Source organism: Neolamprologus brichardi, chromosome 13 (genome assembly GCF_056152115.1).
Source record: "Neolamprologus brichardi isolate AB-2024 chromosome 13, ASM5615211v1, whole genome shotgun sequence".
Classification (NCBI taxonomy): domain Eukaryota; kingdom Metazoa; phylum Chordata; class Actinopteri; order Cichliformes; family Cichlidae; genus Neolamprologus; species Neolamprologus brichardi.
In genome coordinates, this window is record NC_142116.1 from 10,502,010 (window position 1) to 10,522,382 (window position 20,373).

The 20,373-nt window shown below is 39.0% G+C and overlaps 1 protein-coding gene across 2 annotated transcripts; it reads left to right on the forward strand.

Annotated features, from left to right (window-relative positions):
* The first annotated feature begins 893 nt into the window (after positions 1-893).
* On the forward strand, positions 894-19,552 carry wapla (WAPL cohesin release factor a). 2 transcript variants are annotated; one of them, XM_006783667.2, is made up of 20 exons: positions 894-1,274; positions 1,895-2,308; positions 2,470-3,178; positions 4,257-4,555; positions 4,749-4,882; positions 6,029-6,124; positions 7,348-7,509; positions 8,073-8,209; positions 9,606-9,717; positions 10,446-10,676; positions 11,738-11,849; positions 11,973-12,070; positions 12,375-12,451; positions 12,905-13,080; positions 13,400-13,515; positions 13,635-13,850; positions 14,563-14,764; positions 16,288-16,376; positions 16,504-16,599; positions 17,579-19,552. In XM_006783667.2, the coding sequence occupies exons 2-20, from the start codon at positions 1,921-1,923 to the stop codon at positions 17,642-17,644; spliced, it is 3,516 nt and encodes a 1,171-aa protein (XP_006783730.2). In that variant the 5' UTR covers positions 894-1,274; positions 1,895-1,920; the 3' UTR covers positions 17,645-19,552. The 2 variants fall into 2 exon arrangements, with proteins under 2 accessions (XP_006783730.2, XP_006783731.2); XM_006783668.2 differs by having other exon boundaries at positions 4,752-4,882.
* The last annotated feature ends 821 nt before the right edge of the window (positions 19,553-20,373 follow it).

Consider the following 20,373-nt stretch of genomic DNA (forward strand, 5'->3'; position numbering starts at 1 on the left):
TGTTTATCTTCATATATTAGACAATTTTGCCAAGACATAATTTTAAACTGTAACTTTAGGCATTTTGTTACAAGCAACGGGTCACAAAAATATCTTTTGTTTCCCATTTTTTTTATAGAACCTTTAAAAATTGTGAAAGATAACACAGTTTGACAGACATAAAACTGTATTTTTGAACCAAAACGTTAATTTTCAAAGAGGTATTTGCTGAAAACCTGGCATATCTCAACATGATGTCAAGGGTGTCCTAAAAAATTGAGAAAGCTGGACAAGTGAAGGACAAAAGAACTGGCTGGCCTAAAAACTGCCTACATTAAATGAATACTATCTGAAAGTCATGTCCTTAAGAAATAGGAAACAATATATATGCAAAGACCAGACACAGCAACCTGGAGGTGTTAATGATCTTGTCAAAATGTATCACATTATGAATGCAGACCTGCCTTGCAATACTGAAAAGCATCTGTTTAAAGAAAAATAACTGTTTAATTTTGCAGCATAAAAACAATCAAAACTCACTGCTAATGTAGTAAAACATACTTGCATGGAAAAACACACAAATATAAAGTGAGAGGTGGAATTTGACGACATTTGTACAGTATTGCATGTGTAAAGGGTTTCATTAGAAGAAGATTGGATTCGGTAATTAGACCCTTTAAGCTGTTCACAAATGTTGTATAAATTGAGTGGACCGATGCAAATATTGAGTGACCATTTTTTAATATTGCATCTGTTCTTTCCCATAGAAGGTCTATGGATAGACCTAATGCCGATCACGGCCGTTCATTTAGCTTCTCTTTGGCACGTCTTCAAGTTCAACCCAACTGATGTGATCCTCTTGCGCCCCCTATTGTTTGTTTTGGTTTAATTTTTAAACCAATCGAAGTCGCGTTTGCTCACAAAGTCTCAACGCACAGGACACCTTTCCTGTTGCTGGTTGGTCGATTGCCTTCGACCAGCCCTCTACATGAGGGTCTTGCCAAGCATCGAGGAGGGAGGGGATATTTTAATGGCCGTCCGTAGCACTACAAAATGCAAAAAGTCCGGATTATCTACCATATATAGACTGTTACAGGCATCGATGCGTTAAGTACGCATTTCTGTGTTGATAAGCATCGCTGCGTGGACATATTCGGAATAGAGATGTCTTTGTAATGGTGTTTGTACTCTGCTGAGCGGACTTTACCCGCTTGATTTGTGTGCGAGTGGGAAATCAGGCCTAGCCGGCTGGCTAAAAAACAAGCGGACGGTTAGCCTTTCGCTGGAGTTAAAAGGTAACACTGCATTATTACTCATTTGTAATTACGGACGATTTTTGAACCATAGTATTTCCATTCAGACCATTACGTCAAAAGACTAAAACTTGTTTCAAACGCAAGGTTTCCGACATTTGAGGCAGCCAGGTGAGAAATGTAAACAGACTTACGTTAGCATAGTTAGCCATGTTAAGCTAATGGCTTGTGGCTAACTTTATAGTAGTTAACTTTACAAACAGGGGCTGACTGAGCTAGAGTTAACACAGCACTTAGCTATCCTGTCAGTATGTGCTGATGGGTAAAGAGTTTCAAATTGTATTAAAGTTGCTCTAAATCGTTCAAGCTTTCTGTCGTGTTGCTCACATTTACCGATGATGGTTTGGAAAGCTATACCGCTTGAGCTAGCTATGCTAACTTTGTGCGCTACCAGCCAACAGCTGAAACATAACTTAGCCGGATTATTATAAATAACATTCCCCAAACCACTCATGACGATTACAGCCTGTCTTTGTTTTATGTTTTTTTTTTAAACCCTCCTTTGCTAAGTCATTCGTGTTAATTTAAGTGCGCAGATTATAATGTTCTTGATGTTACTATTGGTATAGTAAATGTTTTATTGTCTCTGCTGCTGTTCACAGGGAATATGTAACATAGAGCAGCCAACATGACATCCAGATTCGGCAAAACGTACAACCGCAAAGGTGGGGAGGCTAACTCGAAATTTGAGGAGGTCTTTTCCAATAAAAAGCCCACTCTGACCACCAAATGGGGGGAGACCACCTACAAGGCTCAGCTCGGAGCCAAACGGCCTTTGTTAAAACCTGACGTTTCTGAGGTCCCCAAAAGGCCCAGGCTTGAGGATAGTGATAGTGAGGAAGACCCGTTTGGCTTTGACAGTGATGAAGAGTCCAAGACTGTAACGTCCCACAACGTGTTGCAGGCAAAAGTTGCTGAAGGGGAGGTGACAAAGACCACCACAGTGCAAAGCACTGGGACAGCCGCTGTTGTGACTTATGCACAGTCCTCTGCATGTTCAACAGCCACATTCACGAGTAAGTTTTCAGTTTTCCATGAATTTTTTTTAAACTCCTTGTCCAAATTTATTTTAACCAGCTTATTTAAGTTTTACAGTGATTTCTAACTATTATAGAAGCATAGTAGTTCCTGTCTTTTGTTTAAACAAACCTGCATTTATCTTCTCTTTTGTTCAAAGGCAAACAAAAAACAGAGGAGAAAGTAGGTAAAAATAACCAGCCGTGGTACAAAAGTGAATCACAGAGCAGCCAGAAACCTGCATGGGGGACCTCTTTGTCAAGCACAGTCCTCTCTGATGATCAGAACTTCTCCCAGAGGTCCACCTCCTCCTCTCCTAATATAGACACATCTGTTAAACTGTTCACTGATGTGCCAGGTGGTAGCAGGGACTTCCAATCCTCATCTTCTTGTGATGGCTTGCTGTCAGATGAAATGAAAGGTGCAGAGGTGGAGCCTTCAGCGGAGGCCCCACCAGAGCCAGTGGACAACATTCCCCCTTCCCCATTTACCCTGAGGGCCTCAAATTGCAAAAAATACCAGCGGCCAGGCCGTGCTGACAAATCATCATCTGAACTTGCAGAAAGTAACAGCAACAAGTCCACTGATGGTGCAAGTGCCCAAGATAAGCCCAACAATGCCCTTTCTGCTGGTGCAAGTAGTACTGCTGCCAGTGCTAAAACAGCAGCCAAGCCTGCGGGAAGGGGTGGTGGGAGGGTACGGGACTACACGGTTCTCCACCCTTCCTGCCTGTCAGTGTGCAATGTCACCATCCAGGACTCAATGGAGCGGAGCATTGACGAACTGGTCAGCCTCGCTCCCCCGGCTGACCTTGGAGAAGCAGGGCAGATGAAGAAGAAATCAGATGCACCACCACCCAAACCTACTAGGTAAGGCTGATAGTTCTGTGTCTTAAAGGCCACATTGCAGGGAGAATTCTCAAAATACTATGTTCTGAATTCTTATTTAAACAATTGTAGCCTATCCACCATTGCTAATTACATGGATGGGTGACTTGAGTATATTTTCTTGTGTCATTCAAGATTTTGTTTTTGTAGTAAATATTTTCAGGTTAAATATTTATTACCGTGTATACACGATACCATAAGGCAGCCATCATGTGGTAGGTTAGTAATTTAAATATAATAATACATACTACCTTATATCTTACTTTATCGCGTGCTCATACACACTTTGCTTGATTTCTCATTAGTACTGGGTCTTATAAAAATGTCATTCATTCATATTCTGAGGAACAAAGTGCAGACGCTACTGAAGTTCAGGTTTAATAAAGATTTCATTGGCACTTAGATTATGCTTTCATGTATCGTATTGTTATACAGTATTGGCCAGACTTTTGTTCTGAAAGAATGTGCTTTACCTTGATGTGTCCCTGGCTTTAAAATTCAAAGTTTCGGGTCATACTTTGAAGTTTGATATGTTCTTGCGCTTTTATTTCATTGCTTTTGAGAGGCAGGTCAGATTGAATCACCAGTGGCAAGAGAGGCAGCAGGGAGTGAACCTTTAGTTTGTTAGTTTAATGTTAAATCCCCCTCTAACAAGTCAAAATGGCAGATGGTGGCAAAAATGTGTGCCCTGTCTGTGTCATTGTGTGCGATCTCATCTCATGTCAGCCATTTATACGGAATTAACTTGATAAGAATTATTTTTAAACTAAGCTATTGACATCAACTATTTGGAGAAACGTGCATTAGTGTTTGTTCTGTATTGTAAAGTCTACAGTTTTTTAGATATCTCTAAACAGTAACATTTATTGACAAAAAAGCTTTCTATTCACTCAGCTAAGTAATTTTATGCACCCAGTTTGAAATCCCATTTTCTTTTCTTTGTTTCTACAAAAGAGATTTTTCTTTGTCCTGCTTCAGTTTCTATCTCCTTTGAAAAATCCCATAAGGCACAATATTTCAAAACAAAATAATCTAAAAAAAATATTCTTCTTGTTTGTAGGTTCAGACCCACACAGACAAAGACCAAGAAGACCAAGACTGAAACCAAGCTAGAGTTCTTTGGCTTTGAGGACAAAGAGGACCAGGAGGGGGAGGAGGGTTCAGAAGCTGGCAAGAGTAGCTACAAGATCAAGTACTTTGGCTTTGATGACCTGAGTGAGAGTGACAGTGATGATGAGAGCTCCCAAGCCAAAGAAAAGAAGGCCAAGAAGGCAGCCGCAGCCTTAGCTGCTTTGAGCTCCAGCGTGGATAGCCCTCATACCAGTGACTCTCAAGACAGTCATGCTAGCAGTAATACAGGTAAAAGCAGTCCTTAAAAACAGATCTGGTGTTGGTGTAATTGGTATTTTATTGCATGATCCAATGTAACGACATAAACTTCAAACCTCTCTTTAAATCAGAAGTGCTTGGATGACCCACTTTGGTTAATATTCCACCCATTTACAAACTTGTGCTTTTTTTCCTTTAATCATCAACAATCTGGTTTATCCAGCAGATGCCTTTGACTTTTCCGATGACTCAAGTCCTGGTGGCACCGAGGGCCAGAAAGCACGCTCAGGGAAGCCAAGTGACAAATCCAAGGACGTTGGCAGTGGACTGAAAAAGATTTTCAGTGGACCCAAAAAGGTATTTGAGCATGTTTTAAAATTGCCCGTGTGTTTCTTGGCTCGCTTTCAACCAAATGTTTTCTTTGTCCTGTGCCATCCAGTGTCTTTGAATATTTGCCCATGAGACTTTTTTTTTTTTTTTTTTACTGCATAGACGAGGGATAGGGACAAACCTTTTAACTGCAGTCTGATCAATCTAAGTGTCTCAGTACAAGTCATCTAGCACTTTTGATGACCTTACTCCTGACCAGGATTTAAAGCAGGTCTGACATGTCTTGGCTTATTGATGTTTAGATGACATTTACATAACAGAATGCCCAGCTTGTCTGAAAATAGCCTGAGATAACGAGAGTGAGGAGAGCATCAGAGAAAAATAGAGCAAGTGGGCGGGTAAGAGGCTCAACTGAAAACTAAATTTATATGGTTGTCATTTTATGTAATCCAATTCTGTGATTCAGCAGTGATGCAGGTTAGAACTACAGTCGGAGACTTAAGGCATTGAACTGTGATGCCCAGGGAATAACTTTTGACAGCAGTCTCATTTGAATCCCATAAATGTGCGTTCAGTAGCATGCATGGGTTTCCACTTTGAAGGGGATTTGGATATTACCTCTTCATCAGGCACATATTTTCTCATAACTCTGCTTTGATTTGTAATGCTGTGCTGTTTTGTGTAATGCCCACATTTTCTCTCTTTATCTAGATCATGTTTTGAAGTGGCTTTGGGTTATTTGTAGTCTGTCTCACTAATTCTGTGTATTTATTCTTTCTACATCCTCAGCAAAACTTCCTACATTGTCTTTGTACGATATAATTGAGTTTCACAATCTGTCATTTTCAGGAAATGTTTTGTGCTGCTTGGGGACTGTTGTGTTCTACACTGAGGCTGCTGTTGTCTTAGTCTATCAACATGAATTCAGCATGCAGTGTTTATGGGTTCAGTTCTGCTCATTTACAGCTGGAACGTGGTATTCTTTCGAGAATTAAATATTGGCATATAGGTTGTTGTAATTTTTTTTTAATTTATTTTTTTTAAACTGTCGTCACTGAAATGCATCAATCTGAAAGCACCATCAGTATTTTCTTATGCTAGCCGTTAGTAATCACTAAATATGTGTATCCGTTTAGTTAAGTGACTAATTTTTAAGTTCTTGCTGTGTTTCAGTCTCCTGCTAAAGCTGTGTACAATGCTCGCCACTGGAACCAGCCCGAACCTGAAGAAATGCCTGTGCCTCCACTCTCTCGATCTCAGACTGCTCCGGTAAGATACTGTATTTTGCCTGTAGACTGTTAGGAAAAGATGGACAGAATGTGGCATCATCTATTAGCTTCTTAAACCTGCATTTTGAAGCCATAATATTTGTGTTTTAGCTGCTGGTATGTTGACTTTGTTGATGTAGAGACCATATTTAGGCCAGTTGGTGGGGTGCTAAATCATCAGCTGATCCTAGCAAAGCACAAACATGGGTATCTGCTTATTAACAGAATTATAATACTTGAATTTCAGTCACTGAAACTGAGTATCAAACTTTTCGGATGGGCTGTGCCACCTGGCGAGTCATATTACTCATCAGATAAGTACATTAAAAATGCTTCAAAAGTTCAGTCTAGTCCAGTTGAGTACTGGAGGTAAAGTATTGCACAAAATCCACTGTAGCTAATGTTAGCACGCCTTTCAGTTTTAAGCTATAATAAAATGTCAATGTGAGCTATTAAAAAAATCAGATGTTATGGGGGAGGAAGTTGGCTATGTAGACTAAATCTGTTCTTTGTGTCAGGTGTTCTTTTCATGGCTGAAGCTAGGCATTTTAAAATACCACAAGTCAATCACACATTGATTAATTTTGGAGCCAAACTCAAATTGCTATAAGAGAAGCCACAGTTTTTTCCCTCGTCTTAATTTTTCAGCAAGGTTACTGCTTGGTTTGCTTGTCAGGAACTGACACAAAAATGTAACTCTGTCATTGTGAGTAAAGAGTGTATTTGTATGTTTAAAGTTCTCATTAGGGTGTATACATTCATTTTGCACAGAGAAGGTAAACACTATTACTGGGTTATTATGTAAAGCAAATCCTATTAACTAGCGACATTTATTTGTGTTTGTGTTCTTAATGTCCACATATTAGGATACTGTTTACTGGTCTCTTAGTAGTCAACAATTTCTGTATTAATTGCTCTAATTAGTCTTGCTGTTCAAGTGAAATTACTTTTCCAGGCAAGTGAAGTTTGCTTGTATGTTTTGTATTGAATTACCCCAATGGAAATAATGTTTGTTTAGAGACTAGCTAATCAGAGTCTGGTGACTGGGATTTAAAAGTTATTGTTAACTCTGCACTACCTCGTCTGACATCTGTTAACAGCACTTATTAAAGACTTGTGTGGTTAACAGACTGTTCAGCTGTGGTAAATCTTGTGGACATGTCATTAAACAGATTTTGTTGCTTTGGTATGAGCCCCGTTTCTCAGCTTCTTTTTTGTCCTTAGGCTATTTTATCGAGCAGCAGCAAGGACAGCAACTCCCATAAAGATGACGGCTTGTTCAAAGCTCCTCCACCGCCACCCAAAGTCATTAAGTCAGAGACCATCCCCACACGACTCAACCAGGATATTGTCACAGCACTCAAATGCAGAAAAGAAGACAAGGAGGTGAGTCCAGGTTACACAGATTTGCTGAGTAACAGCAGTTGTTAGATAAATCTTGCTGATCAGTTTTTACTTCACATTTTGTTTGCTTGCCAGTATGAATTACCCCTAGCCCCCCCCCCCCCCCCCCCCTTTCCCCCCCATCCTTTTTAAACACTCAGCCAGTGAAGGGTTGGCATTCATTTGATGTGTGCCAGTGCTACTCCCATACAGCTTGTGTCATTTACAGATGGGCCTTCTGGCCCCAGATCAGGCTGTTAGCCACAGATCCCCTGAGGTTAAATGGCTTCAGCTACACTAAGCTGTCACCACACACTGATTCTGTTATAAACCCAGGTCCTCCATCCTGTGTCGTGCTGAGCCCACTCACAGTGTGACTGCTGATATAGATATACATACAGTGTCAACTGCTGATCATACTGACCTGAAGCTTTTGCTGGCTGTGAAACCAATCTAGGAATTTAGAAATGTGAGCAATTTGCTGTGTGTGTGTGAGCAATTTGAGGGTCTGGACAGATGCAGTGCTTCTCAATTAGCTACAATTAACCCCATTTTCCTTCTACCAGCTGTATACTGTGGTGCAGCATGTGAAACACTTCAACGATGTGGTGGAGTTTGGAGAGAATCAAGAGTTCACAGATGATTTTGAGTACCTGGAGACGGGGCTCAAGAGTAGTCAGCCGCTCAACACAAGATGCCTTAGGTAAGTTCAATAACCAGCTGGGAAGTTTTCCTTCTTGTGTTGTAGAGGAACATTTATATATTTGGTCTGATTTTGATTTCTTTGTCGTGACCTGCTAAATGTTACTTAGTTTACAAAGTTCAGTGACTGGTACAAGCATATGCCAGTTAATTTTTCATAAAAGTACCTAAAACCAAAATTCATAAAGTAAGTTATTATTCTTGCAACAAAGTAGTAGGAGGTAGAAAACGCAGAGTTAATACTTTAAAAACAAGCACAGATGATCAATTTTAATTGAATTGCACTCCAGCTCAGAGTCTTCATGTGTAGCTAAAGTTCTCAATCATTTCTGTCCCTTTGCATTTGCTTGCCTCCCTTCCACCGTTGTGCCTCAGCCTGTTAATCACATTTTACTTCAAATTGTGATTTTTCACTTACAGCGTTTATGAATAATAAAAAAAACACTAAAAAAAATCCAAGATGAAACTAATATTGTTCTGCGTTCATTTTCACAGCATTGCTCTCTCATTGAAACCATGAAAAAATAATTGATCATGTGTCACTGATTAACTAAATGTGATAACAAAATCACATTTAGTTAAAACATTGAAACTATGATGTAAATCACACTTCTTATCCAATGTTTTCACAGGATTTAAGTGATTTTTTTTTTCATAATTCAAACTAGAAATGCAGTACAGGTAGTTAATGTGGCCATACACCACACCCAATCCTATATTTACATTATGTCTGGGCTAATATATGTAAAACATTAGCACTTCTGAAGGTGTCTCACACCTGGGACACCAACAGGTTTTCACTGTATGTTTACAAAGTTGTACATCAAACTGGTCAAGTAATGACTGAAGAGCTTCAAATAACTGTCATAATGAGTTGAGATGATGATGATGATAATAATAAAAATATAATTAAATATAATAATAAACTAAATTAGTTTTACATTGTATTTTTCTTGTCCTATAGTCTTTTTTTGTATTTATTTGTTTTTACTTATTGCTACCTATTGAATAAATTGGACATTTTTTATTTGTGATATATGAAGTTACAGAATTAGAAAGGTGATGTTTAAGTCAACACTGACATTTCCTTACACATAAAAGAATCATTCCCAGTCTCGTTCTCACACTGAGAAAAACAGCTTAATAATTTAATGGTTGCATTGGATCCATACTGTGCATCAGCAGAAAGCCAGTCAGGCTGTTGTTGTTTTGTACCATTAGAACGTTGTATTGATGCATAGCATGGGCAACATTGAAGCCTTAGTCTTTAAATCTTTCCCTATATTTCTTTAGTTTGCCATTTGTGACATTTTAATTTAAAAGTAGTCTGATTTCATTGTCATAAATCTATCTTTAACATTCCCTCTATTCTCTGCTTTCATCCCTCATTTCTCCAGTATAATCAGCCTGGCCACACGGTGTGCCATGCCCAGTTTCAGGATGCACCTGAGGGCAAGAGGAAAAGTCGCACAGGTCTTCAAAATGCTCAACGATGCTCCACAACACCCGGTCAGTGAAAGTTTTGTTTTTAATTAATTATTTTTTGTCACCTGCTAGAATCTCTTTCTATCGTCTCCCTTGAAGTTTTGACAGATGGTAATACAACGTTTGAATAACTGGTGCTTTCACAATTTATTTTGTGACATGAACCATTACTTTTCCATCTAAGATGAAGTGTTGAATCACGAGCCCTGTTTCTTCGGTATTAAATTATCAAAATGCAAGAAGAGTGCAAGGAGACCTCAGTAGTTATTCAAATGACATCCCAGGGTTAGATATGCACACGTATAAATAGGTTTGTGATTTTATTTTTTGCTCAACAAGTGGGTTTTCTGTTTTTCATGTAGTGTCTTAAAATATATTAGTCTTTCCTATAAGCGAAGAGCTTGTGGTGGGTATTATTATTGTTTTATGATATGGCAGTATTTTTGACCGGATGGACCTTTTTTGATGTCAGTTTGTTTTAATCTTTTTTTTTTGTGTGTGTGTATTTTCTGTTTTTCTCTTGGTGCTGTTTTTAACATATTCTTTGTGTTCTGGTTGTAATCCTTGACTGAATAACACTGTGAATCAACTCCTCTTGTTTTATAAATATATCTAAATATAAATTTTGTAATTTTGAGAACTATGTAGTGAAAGTGACACACAATAAGATTTTTCTTACTGATCCAGAGCTTTCTCCATATGATCTACACTGCCTGCACCCCTTTGTAAAACCTGATCTGTTATTTTATCAGAACCTCGCTCTGTGCACGGCTGCACTGATGTACATTTTGAGCCGGGATCGTCTTAACATGGATCTGGACAGGGCATGTCTGGAGCTAATGATCAAGCTGCTGGAACTAGACCAGGACTACTCGGGTCACCAGGATCAGCTCACAGCAAAGGAGATGGCAAAGGTCAAAGAGAAGATCAGGAAACTGTGCGAGACTGTGCACAACAAGCACCTTGACTTAGAAAACATCACGGTAGGTTGTTCATCAATAAAGAAGTCATAACAGAAATCTGGTGAATCTTGGATTTAATCAGTAACCACAGTCTCTTGTTCATATATTTATTGAATAAGCAACACTACGTGCATTTTTATACTACTTTGATGGAAAGGTTTTTCATAAAAATATAATATGTCAGTCTGAGCTGTTTGTATGCACCCCCTTCTGCATGCAAATACACTAATCTTACTGCAGCTCAGCTGTCAGTTTTGACCTGTCACAACTGATCGACAATATTTCAGTCAGAAAATTTGCTGATTTGATAACATGACAGCATTAATATTACATGTGCTTTACTACCTAGTAATGTTTTCTTGGTGAACTGGTTTATATTTCTTCTTATCAAGCTTAATTAGGGGGAAAATCTGTATTTTAGTGTAGATGACTTTTACAATAGTGGGTTTGTAATACAAGCATACATAAAATTCCAGTGATGTTTTTTTAAAAACAATAACATTTAAGCACAGAAAAAAAAAAGAAAAAACAGAAACCAAACACAACAAAAAAAAAACCCAAACAGGAAAACAGGAAAGAAAAGGAAAAAAATAAATAAATAAAAATACACCAGTTAGCCAGTACAAATCAAAAGTTCAAAAGAAACACCATTGTCCAAAGAAGATGATCTTCTCTGTGAGTTTAGACAGGGCAACAGAGAGTTCACCAAGACCAGAAGATGTGGGAAACATGTCCAGGAAGGAATCAGGGTCCGGCAGAGGTGCAGTTTCACACAAACACAAAGTGCAGTCAAATGGGTTAAAGTTTATGTTAAATTCCCATTAATATGATTGAGAAAAGGGCCCCAGATTTCGACAAACTTAAAATGGGTGTCAGCCAAACGATAACGAACCTCTTCAATATACAAACAAGCAATCATCTCACGTAGCCAAACCCTGAACAGTGGAGGAGATGGTGATTTCCAGGCTCTAAGTCTTTTAGCTACAATCATGCCAAACATTTAAGGCTTTCTGAAGAGGACGTCTGAGTGCCAATGTGATGTTTTTTTTTTTTAAACATGCTTCTGTCCTCTATCCCTGCAGACAGGGCACCTTGCCATGGAGACACTTCTGTCGTTAACCTCCAAGAGAGCTGGTGATTGGTTCAAAGAGGAGCTCCGGCTACTGGGAGGCCTGGACCATATTGTTGACAAAGGTGGGTGTTGGATACTAATGTGCTCAAAGCCATGCTGTACAGTGCATATGTGTATACCTATGCAAAGATTTTGTTTGCCACGGTTTGTAATTGCCACGTGTCGTGTGTGTTGCATTGCCACAGTGAAAGAGTGTGTTGACAACCTGAGCCAAGAGGATGACAAGGAGAACCTTGTAGCATCTTTATGGGGGGCTGAGAGGTGTCTGAGAGTGCTTGAAAGTGTAAGTACAGTTCTGTCAAGTTGGATTCTCTCTTGCACCAAAGTCACACTAGAGTGAGCCTCAAGGACAACAGTAATTGAGTACTAAGCTGTGAATTGGCTGGTGACTTTTGTTACCCGATTAAATGCCTCTGCTTAAAGCACTGAATGTGTCTTTATCAGCTATGTCTTAAAACGCCATTCAGCTTTCTGAGCTAAACATAAAGGGTCTCCCTTAATTTTGTGTTTCTTGTCTTGTTTTCAAGGTTCTTTGTGTACTTTTTTCCCTCTATTGATTTCATTTCTCTTTCATCTCCTGCCAACAGGTCACAGTGCAGAACCCTGAAAATCAGAGTTACTTGATTGCCTACAAAGACTCTCAGCTTATTGTCTCCTCTGCCAGGTGAGCACCAGCTACTGCTTACAGCTATTATTGACTGTCTACAGACATACTGGGAGGCAGTGGCTATCGTGACGACAGGTCCTTTTCACTTTGTCTCTTTTACTTTTTGTAAGATCATTTTACTCATCACCTCGGGGCAATTCTAAAGCTTCTCATGCCCATCAAAAGCAACATTAGGTCAAATAAAAATAATCCTAGGATAATAGATTTGGATAAACCGATAACCAGGTCTGTGGTTTCTAAAATTGATAGCAAAAGTTAGATCTTAGTTTTAACCATGGATTCTTAGTTTGCATTCATGAACACAGTATATCGAAGATCAAATGTGCTCAAGCTCGTTGCACTTTCTGCATTTAGGATTATCTTTCCACTCTGCACTTTAATATTTTTCTTCATTTCTGTTATGTCACTTTTTACCTTCTGTCAACAATATCTTTTTCTTACTTTTATCAGAGCTTTGCGATACTGTGAGGATATGATCCAGCGGTACAGCAGGGCATTAAACAACACCTCTCTGTCTTCATCGGGTGCTGCACTGCCTCACTGCAGCTTCACAAATGTGGGAAAGGCGGTGGAGGACTGTATGAGGGCTGTTATTGGAGTGCTACTCAACCTTACCCATGACAATGGTATTCTCATTAATAACCTTAAAGAAAAATATTATTAATTATAATTTTTCTTTTCTTATGCTATTTATGGAAAACTGCAAAAAACTCAGTTTACTGTAGTTTTTTTGTTTGGATTGTAGATCTATAAATATACAAAGATGAAATGGCTCATTGTGTACTTCTGTACAAAATGAATATATTCGTGTTAATGTGGTCAGCTAGAATTCAGTTGTATCTTGTATGATGATGATACCTTGAGCTATAATATTCAGGTGCTTAGCAGGGAATCATGTTGACATGTGTGAGCAGAGGTTAATAATAAGGTTATTTTTGTCTACAGAGTGGGGAAGCACTAAGACGGGTGAACAGGATCAGCTAATAGTGACTGCTCTAAATTGCGTCCTTCTAGTCCCACGCTACATCCCCCAGGAGCAGCGATTTGACGTGCGTGTGCTGGTAAGGTTCTCTTCAACAACAGAAAACATCTTCGCAACGGCACAGTTGCTGACACGCTGTTTGGTAAGTTTATATATGTATGCGAATGTCTAATTTGTGTATTCTGTGGTGTATACCAGGGTCTGGGTCTACTAATTAACCTTGTGGAGTACAGCTCCAGAAACCGCCACTGTCTGGTGGACATGGAGTACAATGTCGACGACACCTGTCTGGAAGACAGCCTCATGCAGCCTGCTGACCCAACGCAATCTGACACATTGGCAGAGTCAGCTGAGACTCAGGCAGATACGGCTGACAAGCCCAAGTCCTGCGGTGCTTTGGCTGCCCTGGTGAAGGTGGGAACTGTGCCAGAACTCATACATCAATATTTTAGCAGTCACTGGATGTGGCTCTCTTTTGTCTTTTTGTTTAAAAAAAACAAACCAAACCCCCACAAAACAATAGTTTAATACAGTTTAAAGTGCTGAATACATCTTTACTATTCTTAATTTAAGCAGAAACAAAGTGATTGGGTGTTGTGTTGCAATCTTTTTTTGTCTGTATCATAGAACACGTGAACCACTCATTTACCTGGTAACACATCTTTCTCGGGAGTGTTAAACATCTCTTCACTGCTTTAAATGCACATCTCTATGTTTGCTCACAGTATTAAGTAATAAGCAAGTGTAAGTAAATGCTTGCTTGTTTGTGGATTAAAATTTCAAAATTAGGTTTTTATTTAGGTTTTTCTTTTTTAATCAATGCAGAGTTTGATTAAATCAGCCAGAGTTCTTGCAGATTTTCAAAAAGTCTGGAAACTTTTAAAGAAAAAAATTGGCAATTAACCTCAAAATTACTTTTCATGCCCAAGTATTACAGGCTAGTTTCACAGTATTTGGCATGCCTATTTGCTTCCTAACTTTGCCAAGATGAAATACCTTTGCTGTCAAGCTAAACTGCCACTCTTTTTATTCCCTTTCAATTATGAAAAATTTGCTGTGTTACTTGGCTCCTGTTTTTTGGCTTGCGTTTGGAGTCCACATCTGTTTATTTCCCCTGGAATCCCAGCTCTTCCTTGAGAGGGAGCGTGCTGCCATCCTGGCTGAGGCAAAGACTGACGACCTTATCAGTGAGGCCCCCAAACCGGCACTAGACCAAAGCGGAGAGTGGCAAGAGACATCAGGAGAGATCCAGTGGGTGGCATCCGAAACAAATGACAGCCAACCTGAGAAGAAAGAGGAGGAGGATGAAGAGTTGGACCTAAATAAAGGTAGATATTTTGGGGTTTGTGCATATAAGAGGAGCTGTTTGTAGCTTTGAGTAAAATTACAATCCAAATAAATGCTGACTCAATTTAAGCATGAGTTAATAATATCTGCAATAAGGATGAAGATACCAGTAACTGTAAAGCTTTGAAAAATATCCCTATTAAGAATTCAGTAACCGAATCTCTAATAAGGATATTAAGGGGAGACTGCACTTGTCTTCAATAATAAAGACAAGTTTTTAAAATGAATTTATCCAACATTGCTTAGTTCTGGCTTTTCAAATGACATTCTCGCTGAATTTTACACACCAAATGATTGGGGGTAATGGAGGGGTGGGGGTAGATTCACAACATTTATCCATAACGGGAATATTTTCATTTATTAGTCAATTCATCTTAAAATTCTGAGTTTTGTGTATAAGCTGTGTAAGAAATTGTGCAGACAAAGGAAGGGCAGAGTTTCCTTTGAGATGACATTTCCAGTTTCAAAACTTCTAGATCGACATGCAGCAAACTTTTTCTTTTTTTGAACTCGTAGATTCCTGATCTTTAAATTACTATGGGTTAGGAAGGCCAGGTCGCACCCCTATTGACGTGTGTGGGTGTGCCAAGTGGGGTTTTCCCCTCATCCACTCAATATTTTAAAAATATGTCATTGATTATTCTGTCTGTGTCTTTGGTAGAATTTTGTCTCACCACATCACTTTTTTTTCCCAAAGAAAAGAAAATTGTTAAAGAAAAGAAAATTGACAGAGGGTGTTTTTGTTTTCTTATCTGCAAGACTATTAAAACCACAGATCAAAGTGCTGTCTTCACCTTCCTTGCAGTCAACTAGAAGTTAAGCTTGTTTATAAAAGCCTGAATATAACACATAATTTTCAAATTCCTTGCTCTTAGTTTTTATTTATTTATGCCGTTTAAAAAAAACAAACAAACAAAAAAAAAGATTTTTATTGAAAATAACATGGGAACCCTGTAAGTACAGCTGGGGGGGATTGTTACAAGTCTCCACCATACTTTCTCTGGTCATTGAGAGATGTTGTGTCAGTTTGTCATGCAAGATCAACAGCTCTTGTTGTTTTGCCTTCAATGTTCTTCTCGGGCTATGATGTAGAGGTCTGCCACGTTTTTTGGCAAATTGACTTCTACACTTTAATCTGTTTAGCTTTAGCCTTGATGCTTTTCTCAGCTGCGTCGTTAGTTTCTGCCACAGCGCATGCTTTGCATCATAACAGGCTTTGCTAATGAATAATGAAACCTGTGTCCAGCTATTGTTACAGTTGATTAGTTTTTGCAGCTCCATTGAAGTTTAGGTTGCGAAATACAAAGCTTTGTTCTTTAGTATTTGCTAGTCCTTTGAATGTGACCTCCATGAGCACTGTAAAACAGGAATTAATGTTACTCTTGTGAACATCATGGACTCATTGTTTTTAATGCTGTGTAGAAGTGTTGGGTGAGCTGATCAGTGAATTACAGCTAAATATATATTGGGGAAACCTTGTCTTTCTCCTTTGTGCTTATTGCAGCTCTGCAGCACGCAGGCAAGCATATGGAGGACAGCATTGTTGCTTCATACACAGCCCTGCTGCTGGGCTGCCTCTGTCAGGGCAGCCAGGTAAGAACCGGTGCAGATTTATACATTTTGTTTTGTCCAGATCTTTAAAAAAAAAAAAATTTTCTTTTTAAAAATCTATAATATATGTTGTTGCTCACTTCCTTTTTTTTTTTTTTGCCATCCTCAGATTAATGTGACTACTGTGAGAGAAAATCTACCTAAAGGAGATTTCTCCATCATGACGGAAATGCTGAAGAAGTTCTTGAGCTTCATGAACCTCACTGTGAGTGTGACTATCCAGATCAGCCCTCTGTTATCAGTGTTACGTGATGATGCATGTTGACATTGACAAAGTTAAAAATTATCTACAGTTATGCAAATACATGATGAATATCAGAATTATACAGGCTCAACAAATCAAAGTGTTCTTCTTAAAAAACAAACAAACAAAAAAAAAAACTTATATTTTAGTGACAGTGTAGTGAAAATACTGACACTGAAGGTCTTCGTCCTTTTCCCCCCTCCTCCTAACGCCTCTGAGTGTTGATGCAATTCTTGGCTTCAGGCAAATTAACTGAAGATACAAAAAGCCATTTAATTGGACCCATTGAGCAAAAGCACATTTTTGTGCAGTGAAGTGGTTTGGATGAAATAAACATTCTTGAGGCCCAGTAATTCTGTACAATACCACATTTTCCCTTTTAGTTTCAAATAATTGCAGTTTTTCTATAGCTCAGTTCAGCTCCTTTCAGAACCCCCTAGAAAGTGAGTGAAATGCTGAGCCTTTATTTCTGTTTCTTAATGAAATGACTTAGGAATTCAAAACATTTGAAAGATGAATAAATGAAAGCCTTTCTGATTGTTGCTCATCTTCCAAAAAATAAAAAGCTTATAGTAGCACTTGGCTTTTATGAAGTACTACTTCTTTATAATACTAAATGTATTCAACAGATTATTAACAATTCAATATTTTTAATGTCCAAGAGGCATAATTGAAATGATAAAATTTGCAAAACATAATTTTCAAATAATTCAAGGATTCCTGTGATGCTAGCACTACCACGCCACAGATGTGTGTTTTGCAGCAGCTTTGATTGTGACACATCCTGTCAGAGCTGAAGATTGGAACCATCTGTTTCATAAACATCCTCTTTGAACAGAAGCATCCTGTTATCATCAGTGTTTGCATCGAGACCTCACAAGTAAAGTTGTTGGCATCCTCACACACTTGTTTTTGTTTTTCCTGTTCTGTCTCCACACAGTGTGCAATGGGCACCACAGGACAGAAGTCCATCTCACGGGTCATCGACTACCTGGAGCACTGTTAACAGACAGCAAACTATCGAGCTCTTACTCCAACTGCACATTAAACAGTTTCCAGGTTACTCTTGTTCTCCGTTACCCATTAGAAGCCACAAGGGGCCATTGGAGTCTTAGCAGCATTCTCTTGAAGATGTTGCAGATGTTGCGATCACTCTAAACTCTGAGGAAAAAAGGCATACACTGACATGTGCGTGAACACACGCACACAGATATACACAAGTTTCACTCCCTGTCTGGAGCACAACCCGAACCAAAGCCCTGCTAGCTGACAGACATGCAGACAACTTCAGTTCCACTCGGCTAACAGCCCATTTAGAGTCAGATCCAGATTCATCCTCAGGTGAGAATCGGGCAGACGCGAGGCTACATCCCCATAATCCGCGGAAAGTTAAACGAAGCAGACGTCTTCACGCATCGTCCCGAGATGTGTGACGGTAGCAGGCCACTGAGGAGGAGTCTCCCGTTTGCTGCCGGGTCTTGATTTCTGGCTGCTTAGCTGGAGTGTGAACCACTGAATCAAATTTTATGGATCATTACATTTTCTTCTGTGCGTGTCCACGTCCAAGCCAAGGGTGAAATCATAGATTAGCATGAAATCATTTTCACAGACGTTTGAATGATGTCTCTGTACGTAAAACCTGTATGGAATGATTTTGAATGCAAAAATCCCATTGACTTACAAGTTTGCAATTGGCTTGAATGTTTAAGGGAAATCGAATTTCTAGCTTATTTTCTAAGCTTTTCATTTTGTGCCGAGTAATTTTTGGGAGCTTGATTTTTGTAGGCTTTGGCTCATTATATTTTTAGATATTTCTTTTTGCCTTGAGGGCATTTCTCTACCAAAATTCTGAGTTACTGTTAAAGAAATCAGGACTGCGTGACATACTGACTTTTAATAGGATGTCCGTTATTTGACCGGTGACGGCACTCGGAAAATTACGAGCTTTTCTGAAAGTTAGAATTCTTCTCAGCCGTTGTCTGTTTGCTCACATTTTAGTTTGTTTAGATTATTTAAAGTTCATTTAATTCAGCCGTGTGTAATTAGAGTATGCATTTAAACTCACTGGTATAACGTGATGGATTACTCAAAATTATGATTGTTGTGCTTCCTTTATGTTTGTAATGAAGTTGTTTTTAATGTATTTAATTTAATGCGTTCTCCTCTTGTGTAAAATGCAAAGCCTACGTAATGAGATCCCAGTTGTGTCCAACATTGGCTCATTATAATCCACCCCTTGTGATACAGCTGTGTGGCTGGGCACAGCACATCTATGTGTGGCTAAATTTTTGCTTGAATTGTAGTTTTTAAACATAAATCACTAAAATATTATGCACATGTTGATCAACATAAGCGGGATGGGGTTAGGGGAGTCTAATATTTTTCTGTGTCCAGCCACAAGCAGCTTCATGTTTTTGCTCATGATATGTTTGCATTGGATAACATACATTAAGCTCCCATTTATTTATTCTATATTGGTGTCATTTAAGCCTTGATGATGATGTTGACCTGATCCTTGGAAAAGCCTCTGTCTTGTACTGCTCACATGTACGATCACTGATTTGAACGACAGCCATACCTGTAAAAACGTTAGTTTTATCTGCTTTGTAGGGCTGCAGTGAACAGAACTGCAACTGCATTTTACTGTTAATCACTTTGAAAGAAAAAAAAAAATTCTGGTCTGAATGTAAATACTCCTGTACATACCAGTTAATGGACATTTCAGATGCTTAGACTACTTTTTTCCCCTGAAGCTGATATTTTTATTTTATACAATATTTCTGAGTTGTTTTAAAAACAAAAATTGCAGGAAGAGGAAAAAAAATGTTTGTACCCCTTTCAAGGACATTGTCTTTGGTTACATGTAAATAGTTGTATCTCAAAAAAGGAAAAAAAAAAGTTGCTACTTTCAGTACACTCCCTATGTGGTTTCTTCCTTCGATTATTTTCTTTCATTCTGAGCAAGTTAAAAAATTTTATGTATTCAGAGCTACAGGAGGTGAACACTTTACTAAACACAAGTGGTGTTCAGCTTCCTTTTTGTATTCATGTATGTGTGGCAGCTGCTGAATGCTTAACTTTGTATCCCAGTTTGTGCCTGTGTGCGCATGGATGTGCAAAACCCCCTGGATCTCGCTCATCCCTGACAAACTGGCTGGGATAGAGTGAGAGTCCAAAGCATGGTCACTATACTTAACAGCACTCAGCGGTGACAGTTTGTGAACGCGGCCCCTCAGCTTGACTGACTGCTGCATAATGGAAACAAAAGATTCTTGTTGCAGTTGCTAGCCAAGAGTCAAACTTACAAATAGCTTGGGGAACGAGGGGAATGTAGTGATATACTATCTGACAACACGGATTTCATACAGGCGACAGCTGTGTCAACCACGATTCAACAAACGCTGCCTCGAAACGTGAAGCGTCAGGAATTGTCAAGACAGGGAAACATGTTGAGTAAACATTGCACAGTTAATGTGTAATTATGTCTTTGTTTTGTTGCCCAACATGCAAATACATGATTAGACGCAGGCAGAAGAGCAGATTGAAATTCTAAAACGCATGATTGCGGACAACGGGCACCTCTGCCTTTCATCTGCCTGCTGTACATTATAGCTTTCATGGCAGTTTCTCAGTAGTGGGAGGTCAGAGGCAGAGAGAGCATTCCCTCTGTGATGATCGATGTGGCAAGGAAGTGGATGAGTAAACACAAAGAGGAAAAACGCAGCATTTCCAATA